Here is a 17,100-nt window from a genome sequence, read left to right as displayed (position 1 = left end):
GAGCTCCTGAACTAAATTTCATTATGCCTGCATAGTGACAATAAAGATTCTTGATTCTTACTAATCATCCATCCATTTTCTATACCCGCTGAATCCGTCGGTCGGGTCGCGGGGGGGCTGGAGCCTATCCCGGCGGTCATTGGGCGAGAGGCGGGGTACACCCTGGACAGGCTGCCAGTCCATCACAGGGCCACACAGAGACAAACCAGACACACAACCACACACACTCACTCCTAAGGACAATTTTAGCGTCACCAGTTAACCTAACATGCATGTTTTTGGACGGTGGGAGGAAGCCGGAGTACCAGAGAGAACCCACGCATACACGGGGAGAACATGCAGACTCCACACAGAAAGGCCCCAGCCCTCTCGCTGTGAGGCGCGAGGTGTGCTAACCACCACACCACCGTGCAGCCAATCATAATACAGTTAAAGTCTAAATCAAATTTATTTATATAGCACATTTCATGTACAGAACAATTCAAAGTGCTTTATATAAAATAAAAGCATTGCAGCAGGGAGTGGAAGAAGCATTAAAAATACATAAAATAATATAAAGAGAAACAAATAAAATAATTGAAATGAATTAAAAACAAGCAACAGTCAAGATAAATTAAAAGATATTTCATGCATAGACACATGAGAACAGAAATGTTTTTAACCTGGATTTAAAAATGTCTCCATTTGGTGAAAGTTTAATCTCCACTGGCAGTTTGTTCCACTTGTTTGCAGCATAACAGCACTTTGAATTGTTTGTACATGAAATGTGCTATACAAATAAATTTGATTTGATTTTGATTTGTTGATAAAGTATTTTTTCCTTTTATTTCATGGAATTTGCCAGTGATCTCTCATTTCTGATGATGATCAAGGGAAGAAACACTTTAAACTTTTTCATCCCAGATATCTCACCTCTATAGAAGTCTTATTCCAGGCATTGCTTGGGCTTTGGAAAGCTCAATCAGTTGCTCCCACGTGCAAAACATGTATCCGTTGCCATGGTTATGCATCATAACAGATTGTGCCAGAAATCATTCCAGCAGCGCAGCACCCAAACCAGTGTCCGACTCTTTTTTTTTTTAACTTAAAATCTGTTATTTCACAGAAAAAAGCTCATCAGAAAATCTCAAAAAGCTACAAAGAAAAACACAATATGTTGCAGCAACGTGACTGTCATTGGAACTCAATAAACGTGTTAGAACTTTGTTATAGTAATGTTGTTCATTGAGGACTACCGCTTTGAAATTGCCACACAGTCCTCCAGCTGTTTGTTTCAGTGCCACTTACTTGCCCAGCCGTTTATGGCTCCCACCCCCTTTTTATTTTAGCCAAATTGAAAATGAGTGAGATCATGTTTCTGATGTTTTATTGTGAATAGAATATTGGCTTTTGAGATTTTTTTACATCTAATTCAGTGTTCTGACATCTTTGGAATATTTATTGTATACTTTAATTAGAGTCCCACCTCTTTTGGAAATGTGGTTGTTGCTCTGTACTTTTACATTAGGATCACTTTAAATTAGTTTCACATTTCAATGAAATGTGGGGATTTTCCTGTAAGTTTAAAGGAACAATCATGTGGTTTACACACAGACAGATAATCATGCATACTCTGTATGGCTGTCCTTTCCACATGTGATGTTGGGTGAATTATTGTAGTGACATGCAGATACTCAGTGGATCTGTGTGGAGTCAATGGCCCTGCTCAGGTCCGCACCGATAAGGCCCCACAGGCACATCGATTCAAAAAGTTATTCAGTTCAATAGTGCTCTAAAAGTTCCCATCACAGGCTGGCTCTGACCTTCCAGGTCATTTAAAGAGTCAAGTGTTCCATGGTGTTCACACTTCACTGACGTAATGTCTTTTTAGCTGATGCCTTTTTTCATTTGAAAAATTTAAATGAATTGAAATCAAATGATCAATTGAAGAAAAGTGTAGCAAACCAAAATGTGTTCTCTTTCTGCTCCCCATGTATTTGCTATTATTGGAAAATTCACTAAAAGTGTCATGTGTGCAGAGTCTCAACCGTGGAATAGTCTTTACTACATTACAAGCTATTCTCGCAAGGCTCCAGAGGAGCTTTATCTGACTTTCAGTATAATAAAAATCATTATAAATATTATCAGTATGCCAAAGGGAAATGGCCACAAGTGTCAACTGAATTATTTGCTGCCTAAAAAATTTCACTCCACATAAGAGCAAGAAATTATATTATTATTAATAATATTATTAAATATTAAATTAAATATTAAAAATAATAATATTTTTGCTGTATATGTTTTTATTTTTATTTTTATTCTTATTTTTACTTGTCTGTATGCTGCAACTGTGAAGTAATTTCCCAGCTGGGATGATTAAAGTACTTCTATTCTATTCTATTCTATTCTATAATAGTTTTTGTTGGGTAAAATAAAGCATTTCGTTACTTGGTGTATATTTTAAACACACAATATGTAATTAAATCAATATAGTATTAAATTTCGGAAAATTCCGTCTTACATCAGAAGCAATACTCCATAGACTTCTTGCAGTTGTCGCTTCGCTCAGACATAATATCTGTAACCTACATTTCCCTGTATCCTTTGCGAACTTCCATTTGACAATCAGCCAATCCGTTCCATGACAGTTCAGCACGTGACGTAAAGTAAGTTCCTGCTGTGGCTTGAGGGAAACAGATCGAAATTTAGCCACGGGAGAATCGCAATTTGCGGGTAAGTTAAGACATTTGGCCACAGCGAGTCCACCCTGGTTTCTTCCAGAGTCTTCCTCGGAGAGCTTTGGCGTACATTTTGTACACTGTGCTTCAGAAATTGCCTTAAAAACCTGGTGCAACAAGCTATCGTTTCGTCTAGGCCTACGCTATTTCCTGGTGCAACTTCACAGCTGTGCTTATTGAAATGGTCAAGTTAAGAAAGTTTTGGGAGTTGTTGGGGGAGCCCTGTTCTTTTACTGTCTTTATTTTAATGCTCCGCGTTCCAAAGTTTGACCACGGACACTTGCTGCTGCTGGATTCCTGACAGTGTGACAGTCAGAGCGCACTTTGGCTGCAGATTCAGATCCTTGAGTTGGGGATCGACACCGCAAACCGTTCCATTGGTTATTATTTGGTGTCAAATGCTTTTAACCGCACCGATCTGAATGATGCTGTCCCACAACTGTGCTTTTATAAAAAAAACACAAGCCTGTTGTTTTCGTGAGAGGATCATTTGATCTTGTCTTTGCATTTTTCTGTGCTTTCAGATGAAAACAAATCTTTGCATGTGTGCTATGAGTTTTCCTGCTGTGCTGGGATGTGATCATATCCAACCTCCAGTCACTTTCAGCTGCTGGTGTTCAGACTGAAAGGGAAAAATGTTGCATAGAATCGGCAGTGCTGTGCGTTGGAATGAATAAAGAGTGAAGGGTTATTGAGCATATGAGTGGGTGCCCAGCGCCATGACAGGGAGAGCCTGACTGCTGTGGGCTTGGCCTACTTTTTGGTGGAGCCAGATAAATACCTCAGCTTGGCCCCTGGTCATCAGCCCAAATTTAGATTCAGAATGATTTTTAAATTATTATTATATTTTTTGGGTGGAAAATGTCATGTACAATAACAAAAGATTCCTGACATTGTGTAAGATATAATAATAATAATAATACTATATTTCAGATTTGACAGAAAAGGCTATGATAATGATATATTTTTTACTCGCCGAGCTCCAGTTACGCTTTACTGTCCATTTAACTGGGTCACCGTCACACAGCCGTATTGATGGTTGGGAGTGGAATGGAGTTATTGACGGTGTGTGACAGCACAGTTCTGTGAACTGTGTGAACATTTTTTCCTTGACATTCTGCAGCTTCTAACTTTCTCTTTGGCGTAGTCCATGTTGCACTTCATCTCAGAGGAAAGAGGGAAGATGATCACCACACGTGTAGCTGCTCAGAGAGCAGAGGATCTACGGACATGTTGAGTGGTAGAGAATCCTGGGTTTCGCTGGTTGTTGAAGTTGTTGGAGACGCGATGTGTGTCGACCTTTCCCTACTGAAACCGTTGTTCCTGCACTCCACGGTGCTTAAAACCCAGGTGAAGCTTGTGGAGTAGCCTTGAGTGGATTTCTGGACTTAAGAGGCGACTGACTCATTTGTAGCACACTACAGTACTGTTGTACTGAGGTGGGTCATTCAGACAGGCACTGAAAAGATGCAGATTTTTATATTCAAGGCATTTTTTTCCTTTATAGCTAAATTAAAAAGGGAATTCAGACTGCTTGTATTTATTGATAAAACATAGCTATACGCAGCCATATAGCAATTTAATTATGCAAAATAATGCTATTGATTTGAGTACTTTATTAATCCCAAAGGGAAATTATTAAAAAAAAAAACAGGATTGACAAAGTGTAAATAAAATGTAAGAATAACCAAAACAAATCAATAGTAAATTGTTTTCATCTCATCTGTTTGCTATCTCATTGTATCTTATTGTAAAGATTCACAGTGCAGTAATCACTGCAGGAGACCCATTATCTCTGAGAACACTTCCCAAACTAACAACAACAATACTGGTAGTGATGGGTTTAAAAAATAGATTTTCTGATTCAAATAAATCTTCATTCAAAAAATTGAAAATATCCAGTGATGTATTTTATTCCTGTCAAGTTTAAAGGCAGATGCTGGCAATCATTTGGATTTGATAATTGGTTAAATTTTGAAAAGTGCATAAAAGCAAAGCCATACATGAATTTTACTGTATTGAGGTAAAATACTAAAATGTTAAAATGTGAAATAACATCTGGGAAAAAAAAGAAATCCAAAACCATTTCACCCAGACACACTAAAACCATAACCCCAAACAAAGCCTACTGAAGACCGCTTTGCATTGAAGTTGGCATCAGATGTTGTGTGTTCTAAAACGCCTCACGTTTGCCTCCAATGAGCAGAAAGAACTGCCGTAATTTAGACAACTCGAGCACAGATTTAATACCTGACAGTTATTCGTCACAGTTTTGAAAAAGACTGGAGTCGTGTCTCTAGTCTCTCTTCACATACAAGGACATTTGAAACGAGCCACATATCACGTGATGTATCTAAAATATTTTCTAGAGGCATTACAAAAGAGAGTTTCAGAATAAAAATTGGAGCCATCATAACAGACAATGCCATAGATTTGATGGGTGAGTCTTATAGTGGTTATTAGTGGCAAACACTCAAATTTAGTTTAATCTCCGAACAGCTCTCAAAAGGCTAGCTGTAGGTTGCTCGGTAACCCTCAGCCTAGTAATTCTGGCTCATCATGCTTCCCTGCCTGTGCGTCAAGTGTAAACGGTTTTCAGCGTTAGCTCTATGATAGCTAGCTGTAGAAGCTGTCGACTATTAAAGAGGAGATCATCAGACAATATCGTTTTCATTTGGGCTTTCTTGAGATATTTAACACAGGTTATAGAACGTGCGATTATTTCATGAATAGCATCAGTAACATTTGTGTTGTACATATGTAGGAGTCAGATACATTGCACTTGTGTAGAATAGATTTTTTTTATTTTTCGGACCTTAGAACTGCACAGTTATCACTTTTCTTTGGGAAATGTGACTACGCTTCCTCTCTGCCATCACTCTTTTTTTTTTTTTTTTTTTTAATGGCAGCACATTCAGACACAGTTGTATAACGTGCGTTTCTGCAGCACCTGCCGTGATCAGTAAAGTAATTGATAACCTTAGGGACATGCAATTCCAATCCTTTGGACATTTTCAAACTGGTCCTTAATTTCGATGACAAGTTGCCCACACGGCCTTCCAAAGAATGGTTGGGCCACTTTCACGTGTATTTCTACACGGAGCATGAAACTGTATTTTGATTATCTTTTAAATGATACAAATGATTGAGAGTCCAGTTATACTGATTATTTTAGCATTGCACCGCTAAAAGTCTCTGTATTTTGGCTTTCTCAGCCTGTGGAACCCCTTCCCATATGTGATGGCCTCACCAGTCTCAGTCTACAACTCCAACAATTTGGACTCTCACATCCCCAATGTAAGTTGATTCTGTATTTTGTCTCTTTGTTTTGTAAAACTAACTTGACAGTATGTTTTTCTGCAACATACATTACAGTTTTATCTATCTCGAGATGACTTGAATAGAATCAGTTGGAAATGTTATTTTATAAAGAAAAAAAACCTGCATAAAAAGAAATATTGACTTTTTACTTAAACCTTAATGTTTACGATTGATTTCATTGCATAAAACATCATAGAAGCCCCCTGTGCTTGTGGCAGTCTTTCTTCATTGCTCCCTCAATCTGCAGTAAGACTATTTTCACTGGAAATATAGTTGCATTGGAGCTAGCTGTGCATAGAACAGTAGAGAGAGGCGGAGGCTCATGGCTGAAGTGAAAGCCTTCGTCAGTCTTGTGTCCAATCAGGAAGGAAGTAAGCTGCAGAGTTGTACCCACTGTGTCACTATGAGTGGCAGAGCAGGGAGAATTGTGCACAGCAAGTGACAATTTGTTCAACTGCGTTGTCCCTTTAGTCCCGTGGAGGGAGGCATAGGGCTGCAGGAGAAATAGTTGCAAGGTAACCTGCATTAGCAGAGAGGCCATCCATTATCTATACCGCTGAATCCGTCGATCGGGTCGCGGGGGGGCTGGAGCCTATCCCAGCAGTCAATGGGCGAGAGGCGGGGTACACCCTGGACAAGTCGCCAGTCCATCGCAGGGCCACATAGAGACATACGAGACAAACAACCATGCACGCTCACACTCACTCCTAAGGACAATTTAGAGATGCCAATCAACCTAACATGCATGTTTTTGGACAGTGGGAGGAAGCCGGAGTACCCGGAGAGAACCCACGCATACACGGGGAGAACATGCAAACTCCATACAGATAGGCCCCAGCTGGGTGTTGAACCTGGAACCTTCTTGCTGTGAGGCAACAGTGCTAACCACCACACCACCGTGCAGCCTAGCAGAGAGGCATCATTTGGAATTTAGCATTTGTAGTCCCTTGCAGATTGCATTGTTGAAGCAGAGACTATATGACTATAGAACAATTGTGATTACTGCACTTGATTTAATATTGTAAATTAGAGATTTATAATTTAGGAAATTCTCAAACATATTTAGAGTGATACAACTTAGTACTGTTTAGTCAATGCAGTTGTGCTTCAGTGTGTAATGCCGGAAGAATGCACAGAAATGCTGAAAGACGGTATAACTTTCACTCAGCAGAAACAACTTGGCTTGAAGGCATCGATAAACCTGGGCATCCATAGCTATAGCTAAGTTTTGAATTATACCAGAGGGGATATACAATCCTCCCAGTTTGACATGCCCCAAAAAAAATCTCCTCTGAGAGGCAACCAGGAGGTGTCCTAATCAGATGCCAGAACTACCTCAGTTGACGTCTTTTGCTGCAGAGGAGCTGTTGCTCTTCTCCAACATAAGCGTTCAATATATGGTGTTCAAATAAATGCTTAGAAATGAGAAAAGAGGGAGTGAGCAAAAGAAAGACTAGCACACTGTGAGCCCATACAGATGAAGATAAATATATCCAACTGTGCAATATAAAACACGGTATACTTATGTATATATGTCCCATATTGTTTATCGTGTTTATACTGTTATTTTAATCCCTTTTACTATTTTGGTATTTTTTATTTTTCTTTATATATTGCTGCTGCTGTGACATCAAAATTTCCCTACTGTGGGACGAATAAAGGTATTTGTATACAGTGTATATATATATATATATATATATATATATATATATATATATATATATATATACATATACAACAGATGTATATAGTTGAGAAATCTACCAATTGTAGGAAGGCGACAAAATTATGTCTGAGGTAAGAAATGTGACTGGATAGGACTTGCAGTTGAGGTTATAAGTACTACCCTGTGTGTGTGTGTGTGTGTGTGTGTGTGTGTGTGTGTGTGTGTGTGTGTGTGTGTGAGTGTGAGTGTGAGTGTGAATATGGCTTGTAGTGTAAAAGTGCTTTGAGTGGTCAACTAGACCAAAAAAGCACTAAGTACAGTCCATTTAACAGGTCTTGGGGTTTTGGATAATTTTTCAGGCATTTGAAATTTTCAATTTAGACTGCAGTTATTAATGCATTTGTTGATATTATTTAGACAAAAATAATGATGAAATGAGAATCTTTACTAAACCATTGACTCTTGAATATGCGGTGGTGGCTACATACTTGCTCACTCCCGAAACAGCTACTGATCTGACCAATCATAAGCCTGCAGTGGTAACTCAGTGCCCGACACGTTTTTTTTTTTTTCTGGCAAGTAAAACGTTTTTCTTATATATGCAATTTAATCTTGCATTTTTTCTTGTGCATAGGTGCAGGTGATGGTGAGTGTGTCCTTCACCAGTCAGAGAGGACTAGATTTAGTCAGAGAGGACTAGAATCGCAGACAGTGGAACACAAAAGGACAGGACAAATAAAGGCGATAGACAGAAGACAGACAATGAGAGGTGTGTGTAAGGTGTACTGTGGTGCGTATAGATGAATGTGTGGAAGTTTGTGTTGTGGTCTGAGTAGCCCCCTTAAAGATAAAGTCTTCCAGCAGCCAGATATAAAGCAGTGATGTTGACCTTCAACACTAACTCAGCATCAACCAGTGACCATAGCCAGTGACGAGCTGGATCACAGCTGGTGCTGGTGTGTTGGGCCAGTGCCATGCACCTCCACCAGTGCCCTGGATTGCCCCCCAATCCCAGCAGGAACCGTGCAGCCCAGCTCGACCCTACCAGCAATAGAGCCAGCCCGACACGGTGTTTACTTACTCTGTCGTTAGTGCATCAAACACAGCTTGTCATTGGATCATATATTTTGTCAGATGTGTGTTGGTATTAGAGAGGCTTATAATTAGCTTCTCTATGTTGGTGAGTCTCTGGATTAGACACTGCTCCCTCTGGGCATTTAGGAGAGATTGGCAAACAATATTAGCAAAGGTGACTACCTACTAAATTGTTTTGTGCTTTGCTTACTAGCACCCCAATGTTAACTGGATTACCTGCTGTGGTAGCTTGTCTTATTTTCTATTTGGTGGCAGATTGTGCGTGACGCTACTGCCACACTCTTTTAATTTTTGAACTGCGCGGTGATACCATGCCAGATTTCTCTCCTCTTTAGTCCAGAGCAACATTAATGATTTCCAAAAAGTACTGCAAATTATTGCATTTTTTTCATTTAAAATTTACATGGCATCCCAATTTTCATTTATGCTGAACCAAATGGTGCTGCAGCTTTAAATTCCATCATCACTTGTCTACTAGTAATAAACAAATGGATGAGCAATAACTCCTTAACCCTTTAATGATCTGCTTTACCATTAGGTAGAGCACATATTTTAGTGTATAAACTGTATCCTATTGAAAAAAAAAATATGCATCTCAGGGTAGGATGTGCATTTTCCAGCACCCAACCTGGAAACTTTTATGGGCAGAAAGTCTATGCACAGCCAAGGATCAGAGGGTTCCTGTTTGGTAGGCTTAGGATTATACCTCTGCTTTTTGTAGATGATTGTGGTCATGTTGGCTTCATCTAGCAAAGACCTCCAGCAGGCACTGGGGTAATTATAAGCAGTGCGAAGCTGCCATGGTCCTCAGTCGGAAAAGGATGGATTGCTTACCTCAGGTTGGGGGTGGGTTGCTGTCTCAAGTGAATGAGCTGAAGTATCTCAGGGTCCGGTTAATGAGTTGGGGTAGAAAGGAGCAGGAGATTAACGGGTGAATTAGGGCAGCACCTGCAGTGATGTGGATGTTGTACTGATCTGTTATGGTGAAGAGAGGGCTGAGTCGGAAGGCAAAGCTGTGAATTAATAGTTGTGTGTTCCAGTCCCAACCCATGGACATGAGCTGTGGGTAGTGATGAAACAATGAGATTGCAAATATAAGCGATGGAAATGACCTTGGTCCAAAGGGTTTCTGCATTAACCCATAGTGACAGCAGGGTAAAGAGCTTGACCATCCTGGAGGGGCTCAGAGTATAGCCACATTGAAAGGAGCTAGCTGAGGTGGTCTGGGCATTTGGTCAGGATGCCCTCCAGATAAGTAGCCTGACTACGTCATACTGATGATTCTAGTCAGAATGTGAGTCTGATACCGCTGGATAGAGTTTTGAGTATGGGACATGTTTCAACCGAACCAGGAGAAAAAATGCCTCTTCGCTCAATTGGATAGACCTACAACCAATCAGAGCAACGTAGTATGTGACGTAGATTAAGCGACACACACTTGTTGTAGGAAGGACGGCAAAAACGTCTTTTCTATCGATAAAAGCCTTTATCGCGTTCCTCTGTTTGTCTTTCAAAATGAATGCAATGTGGAGATCCTGTAGAACAGACTCGATGGCAGAATCTACACACCCTAGCTCTCCAGCGGCAGCCATGTTTGTTTCAAACGAATTCAAACCAAGCGCTCTTTAGTGACGTAGTCGATAATGTCCCTGTTGATCATCTGTCCAGCATCGTATAAAGCCCGCCCTGGCAATCTGATTGGGTCGACTGTCGTGATGTCGAGCATGGAGATTTCCCAACTGAGCAGAGCCAGACCGAACTTCCCGACCAAAAATTTTATGGGCGGGGCTAAGTTCAGCTGGTACCCAGGCTACCAGACACCTACCTGGGGAGTGGTTTTGGACATGTCCCACCAGGAGGAAGCCTCGAGGCAGGCCATAGAGTCACTGGACCCGGTCTCCAATAAACAGCAGAAAATGGTTTGAATCATGTCTGGCGTTTTAGTGTTTAGTGCTTTAAGTAACTGAGGGACAATCTCATCCAATTCTGGAGCCCACCGGAGTCCCAAAAAAGACCATTCTTCCAACACCCTACCCAGAGACTCCACAAAGGTTGAGTACTCTAAGCTGTCATTGAACTCGTAAAGGAAAAATAACAACCAGACCCTTTTCCCCAATTTAAAGGTGCTCTCATCCACGAGGGAGGACTCCAACGTTTGAGTTCAAAAACTTTGGGTTTCAAGTAAGCCCACCCCTGCCCTTTGCCCCTCATTTAGGGTCACTCTAAAGGGGAATAAAATCCAGCTCCTTTCCATAAGTCTGCTTCCAGAACCTCTGCTGTTCGATGAGTTGAACCCAACTATATCCGGTCCTCTTGGCTTCATCGAGCAGAGACCTACAGCTGGCTCTGGAATGGTAGGCAGCTGAGTATAAAGCAGCATGGATGAGAATTAGCATCTCAGTTTCTGAGGCTATATTACCAAGTGATAGAAGGTTGCATTGCCTGATCCAGGTGGGTGTGCGCTGCATTAAATGGAGGAGATTAAGTATTTTGGGGTCTTGTTCGTGACAGGGGAACGGTGTCCGCACTGATGCAGACATTATACCAGTCTGTCAAAGAGAGAGTGAAGTCGGAAGGCAAAGTTGTTGCTCTACCAGTTGATCTACGTTCCAGTCCTCACCTATGGTCATGAGCTGTAGGTATGGACTGAAAGAATGAGATTGCAACTTGAGCAGCACAAATGAGCTTCCTCCAAAGAGTGGCTGGGCTCTCCGGATTGGGTGAGCTGCTCAGTCATCCAGGGGGTGCTCAAAGGAGAGTTTCTGCCTCTCCGCACACCTAAAGCTCTGGTATAAAAGGTTTTGGTACTATGTTGATGTCACAATCTACTAGTGCTATGGCCAGTGTGGTGAACATAATCAGAAGTGTCTGTGTCTCCTGCCTCATCTCCATGCTTGATGGAAAGGAAAATGCCCCCATTATCAGCATTTGTGCTGCACCTGAGTCTATAGACAGATCCCTACCGTCCCTGTTGTGAACAACATCATTAAAAAAAAAAGTATACTCTGTTTTATATGCACTTCCGAATAAGTCACTGTTATAACCCTAAGCGTTGTGAACTAAAGTCAAATATAGCATATGATCAGTTGTACAACTTTTTGTTTGTAGAGCCCCAGAGACTCGCTGAAGATGGAGTTGTTAGCTGATGTGACTCTACTACCAGGAGAGGACAGAATTATAGGTGAGTATCATTCACTGCAGCTGATTCATATGGAGGAAATATCATTGACATTAAGATTCAAGCGGCTGTTTTTTCTTTTACTAGTTTTCCTACAACTGTGATAATATCACTTCATCAGTTTCTTTCTGTTTTGGTTGATAACGCCTGTCAGCTACACCACCTAACATGCATAAACTGAGGAAACCGAGTTCCTGGAGAGATATTCCACGCTGGCAGGGGGGGGGTTACTTTGAGTTTACCTAGAAACTATGGTTTGGGCTTGCAGTGCTCGACGTTTCTGATTAGTCAAGTATTTCCTACATTCTGTTTTTTCCTTTTATCTTCATATTTGATTCAGGTTGGAAATTCACAATTAGTTCCACTTGAGGACCAGTTCTCAATTTTCCAAAACAACGGAATCGTATACCTCTGAGCTTCTCCTGCGGAACTGCACACTAATTGCTAATCAACAATGTAGTCATACAAGTGTGTCTATATGTGCTGCCTTAAAAAACAGAGTCATAGCAAGGCATCCATCCATCCATCCATTTTATATACCTGCTGAATCCGTCGGTTGGGTCGCGGGGGGGCTGGAGCCTATCCCAACAGTCATTGGGCGAGAGGCGGGGTACAGGTCGTCAGTCCTTCACAGGGCCATAGCAAGGTATCACAAAAGCTAAATTTAAATTTTACTGCTGGCGATGAATCATTCTGAGTCCAAAGTATGGCTACATTTCACAATAAAATAACAATAATAACTTGGACTTATATAGTGCCTTTCAAGGTACCCAAGGTCGCTTAACAAAGGAAAAGAAGGGGGGAAGGGTATGGCCGGAGGGGTGGGTTTAAGAAGAGTAGGACATGGAGAAGAGATGTGTTTTTAGATTATTTTTGACCTGTAGTAGAGAGGGGGGAGAACGGATGTGAAGTGGCAGATTGTTCCATAGGGTAGGGGCAGTTGAACAGAAGGCCCTTTCTCCATATGTTTTCAGTCTGGTGCGAGGAACGGAAAGTAGGTCCTTGTCTGAGGAGCGCAGAAGCCGCAACTGGGAGTAGGGGTGGAGGAGATCAGAGATGTACTTAGGTGCAAGTGAGTGGAGAGATTTGTAGGTCAAGAGAAGGATTAAACAGCTCTACTTTTAGTATTTGTAAAATTCTTATTTTCACTGTGAAACATTGTTTAACAGGAATTAGACACTATGTTTGATAGTGTTTACCAAATGAGCAGGGCACATGTTACCTATTGTAAATATCTTGTCTTAATATCACAAAATAGGTTATGAAAAATAAGTAGTTTTCTCAGTTTGGGGATTACAGTATGTAGAACTGATAAATTGCGTGTCGATTCCTAATCAGTTTTGAATGTTGTTTAAATTGTATTTGTGGCGTTGACAAACATAAACACAAAGTTTATTCCAGACCATAAGCAGTGTTGCTCGGGCTGAACACCTGTGGAGTCTACTTCTTTCCTCACAGAAAATTTGATCAGGAATGGATAAGGAATTAACTGGAACAAGGATTAGCATAGAAAAGGGCATTAGTATCAATGAAATATTATCACTTCTCATCCCTGCATTTCATTGTTAAATAATTTAAAAGAAAAGTTGAACTGCATGAATAATTATTACTGTTTGTCTGCTTGAATTAACTGAGAAGAAAGTAAGTGTGAGACAATGAAACATCAACCTCTTTGTTTCAAACGGTCACATTCTAAGCACCTATAGCTCTTAGAAATGTGCACTGTTCTAATAAAGCTGAAGCATTGACTGTAGCTGCTCACTGTAACAGTGAGTTTAAGCAATACAATGTTTATCTCTGATGCAACCGCTGGTTTGAAGGCTTTTTCTGCTTTTTTTTGACCAGCACAGCAGCCGGAAGGATAGAAGGGGAGGAGCAACACACTCTAGGTTACTGCTCAGGGAGCTTAGTCCTTTCCTGTACTTTAGACCTTTAGAGCTGAGTGGAAATGCCAAAGGACCAAGGCTGAAATATCTTTTAGTATCTGGCCATTAAAGATCTTGGTAGGGTTGTTAAAAAGTCAATACTCAGAAAGTAATCGGATACTTTTTTGCAGCTGCATTGCTGCTAACAGCACTGTGTTCGCCGATTGACACCCAACTTAACTGGGCTATTGCAGACAATAAAGCATCTAGCATGGTTGCCGCGTCGGCTAGCGCGAGCGGTGTTGATGACGTCACGATTTTGTGCCGGCTATATATGGTGGCACAAGTCGATGTGCCAGTAGGTGCAATCTTCTCCGTCACAGAGGTGGCGCTGCTACGTGAAGGTTACCGCTACTCTACAACCACGAAAACAATGCAGAGCAGGAACACTGTCATCCATGATGCTGCTGCAGTATCTGGGAGATGAAATGCTTCATGTGTTTCTGTGTTTCACAAAAGTTCGTGAGCCAAGACGATTCAGTCAGTAGAGGTGAAGGTCTGAAGCCCCCGGCATCACCACTTGGAGTCTCTGCCCTCTTCTTTGCCTTCACGTATCTGTCCCGTAGCTTCTTCCACACATTCTTACAGAAGTCTCCCTCTTTCCCCAAAGTTCTGCCCATCTCTGTGCACCAGTTTTGGGAGTTTACGTGCTCCCTGTGCTGTTTCACTGCAGTGTCGTACAGGTGCTGTACAAACGCACCTCCTGACTGAGCCTGGCCTCACATCGGTCCATCCGGTCTGTCGTTCTCGGCGCTGCGCCGTCTTTTCAAGGCAAACACCAGGCCTGAAACGTTATTTTGACCTCACGGGTCGACTGAGCCGTGAGCGATGCGTCAGCTGTAAATCCAGCTTAACCCACGCCTCACTAGCAGCTGAACAGCTGTAACGGCAGCCAGTGCTAGTCCTAAAACTAACTGAGTCTTACTTAAAACTTAAACCAGTTTTAAGGGGGCAAGAATCTGTGTTCATGTGTGCGTGTGTTGTTCATTCAGTGTAAAGTGCTCTACAAATAAAATTTATTATTATTATTATTATTATTATTATTGTATGAGTGACAGGCTGGAGAGCTTATGTTCAGAGACTGAACACAACATAGAAGTTGGAATGCAAAGGTGAGCACGTAAAATGGCTCCCACATCTGGAAAGCTATCATCACGATGGAGCATTCCCTTTTTTGAAGGATATTTTGGCCTCTCATGGACATGTTAGTAGAGAGAGACAGGAGAGGGGTGACAAAGACTGAGCTAATTCCACGCAGGAATGATGGACACGGTCGGGACTTGAACTGGCAGCCACTGCAAACAGATGGGACGTGCTGGAACATCTCTGCACCCTGAACACTTGGTGTGTTCAGGGTGCTATCAGTTGTCCTCTGCAGGCAACGAGGACCTTTCCTCCTTGCTCGGATCTCAGGACACATACTGGAAATCAGACTTTTGACATTTGGAGGTGAGGACAGTGTCTGATGGCTTCTCTCACCCGATTGGGTGTAACAGAGGCACTCCTAGTTGATAGTTGGAGTTGTCAGAAGGTGTATTAGTTTTTTGGTAAAGGGTACTTAAAGGGCTAAACGTTGTCCTAGGAGAAATTTGACCTGCATTGGTTGTAATATTGCCATCGCTGGCTAATAGATGGTGCACACTGCTATGCTGAGAGCGATTCCTGGCAGTTTAGAACGTAAAGATAATGCAGAGAAGCCAACAGTGTGTTGGTCATGTCCTGAAAGGTCCGGCTCAAATGTTGCACTCCAGCTATCACTGGACGACTCCTACACAAGGAGCTTGCTCTTCCAGCAGCATGTCAAAGGCAGGAATCATCTCATCCGTTTGCAGAAGAGACTGCACCCACAATGGAATGAGCCCATTCAGTCACGTTGCACAGAAAGAGGTGACGTTCACCATGCAGGTTCCACAGAAATCCCAGGCTGAAGGTTTCTGGCAGGCAGGGATTCATATCCAGGGACTTCTCTGGAAAAAAACAAAACTTTAATACTTCATTTCTGTACACTTCCACTTTACTCAAGCATTTTCCCTTTAAAATACATGACCAATAAATAAATGATTTATTAGTCATGTAGTCCAGATGAATAAAAATGCATTCGAGTCGTTTTGTGCTGGTGTTCCCATCTTAAAATGATTATAAATATAGTCGTATTCCATCCCTCTTAATTAGTCACTTACCCCTTCATGCTATGAACAATGGTACAGAATACAAGTCGTTTCCTTGGTTTCTAGCAATGTGACAACCAAAGTTGTTGGTACTGGATACTGTAACCTGATGTGTTCTTGTTAATGTCTTCCACCCAGATCCCTTTTAAAGCCTTCCTTTGCTGCTTGCTTCTCTTCTTCTGCTTTCTCTCTGTGCATGTGTGGCAAAACAGAAATATTGTGTAACATCAGATACCTGTGGAGTTGGATAAGAGGTCAAAGTCATCTCTTTTATTATTTCAGATAAAGACATCATTTACATCTGTCCATTCAATGGAGCTGTGAAAGGCAAAGTGTTGATCACCAACTTCCGCGTCTACTTCAAGAGCTCAGATGCTGTAAGTCCTGTCAAACTCATGGGGGGCCAGTCATTGGCCCTTAACTGTGCATGGCCATCAACCAGTCTACAAGCAGTTGAGTTAATTAGATACCTGACAGATGTACTTTTAGCTTCTCCAGCACAGCCCCCCTGTGGGGGTGGTCTGCATTTCTCCCTCTGAGACTAAAGCCTCGATGCAAACGTTCCATTTTCCTGTGTTGCAGTAGCCAGCGTTGCAGGTATTGTTCACTTGCCATCGCTCTCATGAAGTTACTGTAGGGGCTGGGAGGTTTTAGAGGAGCTGTAGTTTAATGCATGAGCTTTAACACAGACACACACAGAGGGTGGTGTGATGGCCAAACAGAGAAATGGATGAACAACAGCAGTTTTCCTCAGGTGAGTTCTCTTATAAGAGCACATTTTGGAGGTGCAGACAGCATGTGTGATCACATGAGCTGAGAAATACAGGACCAGTCAAGGTCGCCTGTTTTTCATATCGTTGAGCAATACTGAACTAAATGCTGACATCCAAACTTTGAACTAATACACTCATGTGGTAAACAATAATATGTTGAAAAAAAAAAAAAAGGTTTCATCTTTTAGATTGTTCAAAGTTGCCACAACTCTGGCCTTCTCAGTTCCATTAGGCTGGTCTGCCTTTCTCAAGGTGGT

At 41.6% G+C, this 17,100-nt stretch overlaps 1 protein-coding gene across 3 annotated transcripts in view; it reads left to right on the top strand.

The window, feature by feature from the left end:
- The first annotated feature begins 2,634 nt into the window (after window positions 1-2,634).
- mtm1 (myotubularin 1) overlaps window positions 2,635-17,100 on the top strand; it is a 32,137-nt gene continuing 17,671 nt past the window's right edge. For 2 of the 3 annotated variants that reach the window (XM_075450538.1, XM_075450537.1), the window contains exons 1-4: window positions 2,635-2,712; window positions 5,933-6,014; window positions 11,908-11,980; window positions 16,353-16,447. In XM_075450538.1, the coding sequence (XP_075306653.1) occupies window positions 5,958-6,014; window positions 11,908-11,980; window positions 16,353-16,447 (225 nt within the window). In that variant the 5' untranslated portion in view covers window positions 2,635-2,712; window positions 5,933-5,957. Of the gene's footprint in view, window positions 2,713-5,932; window positions 6,015-8,338; window positions 8,474-11,907; window positions 11,981-16,352; window positions 16,448-17,100 lie in introns of those variants that run through there. The other variant, XM_075450539.1, reaches the window with a different exon arrangement.

This window comes from Odontesthes bonariensis, chromosome 19 (assembly GCF_027942865.1).
Source record: "Odontesthes bonariensis isolate fOdoBon6 chromosome 19, fOdoBon6.hap1, whole genome shotgun sequence".
In the NCBI taxonomy this organism is placed as follows: domain Eukaryota; kingdom Metazoa; phylum Chordata; class Actinopteri; order Atheriniformes; family Atherinopsidae; genus Odontesthes; species Odontesthes bonariensis.
Note: the sequence above shows the minus strand (reverse complement) of the source record. Positions and strands in the feature narration are given on the sequence as shown.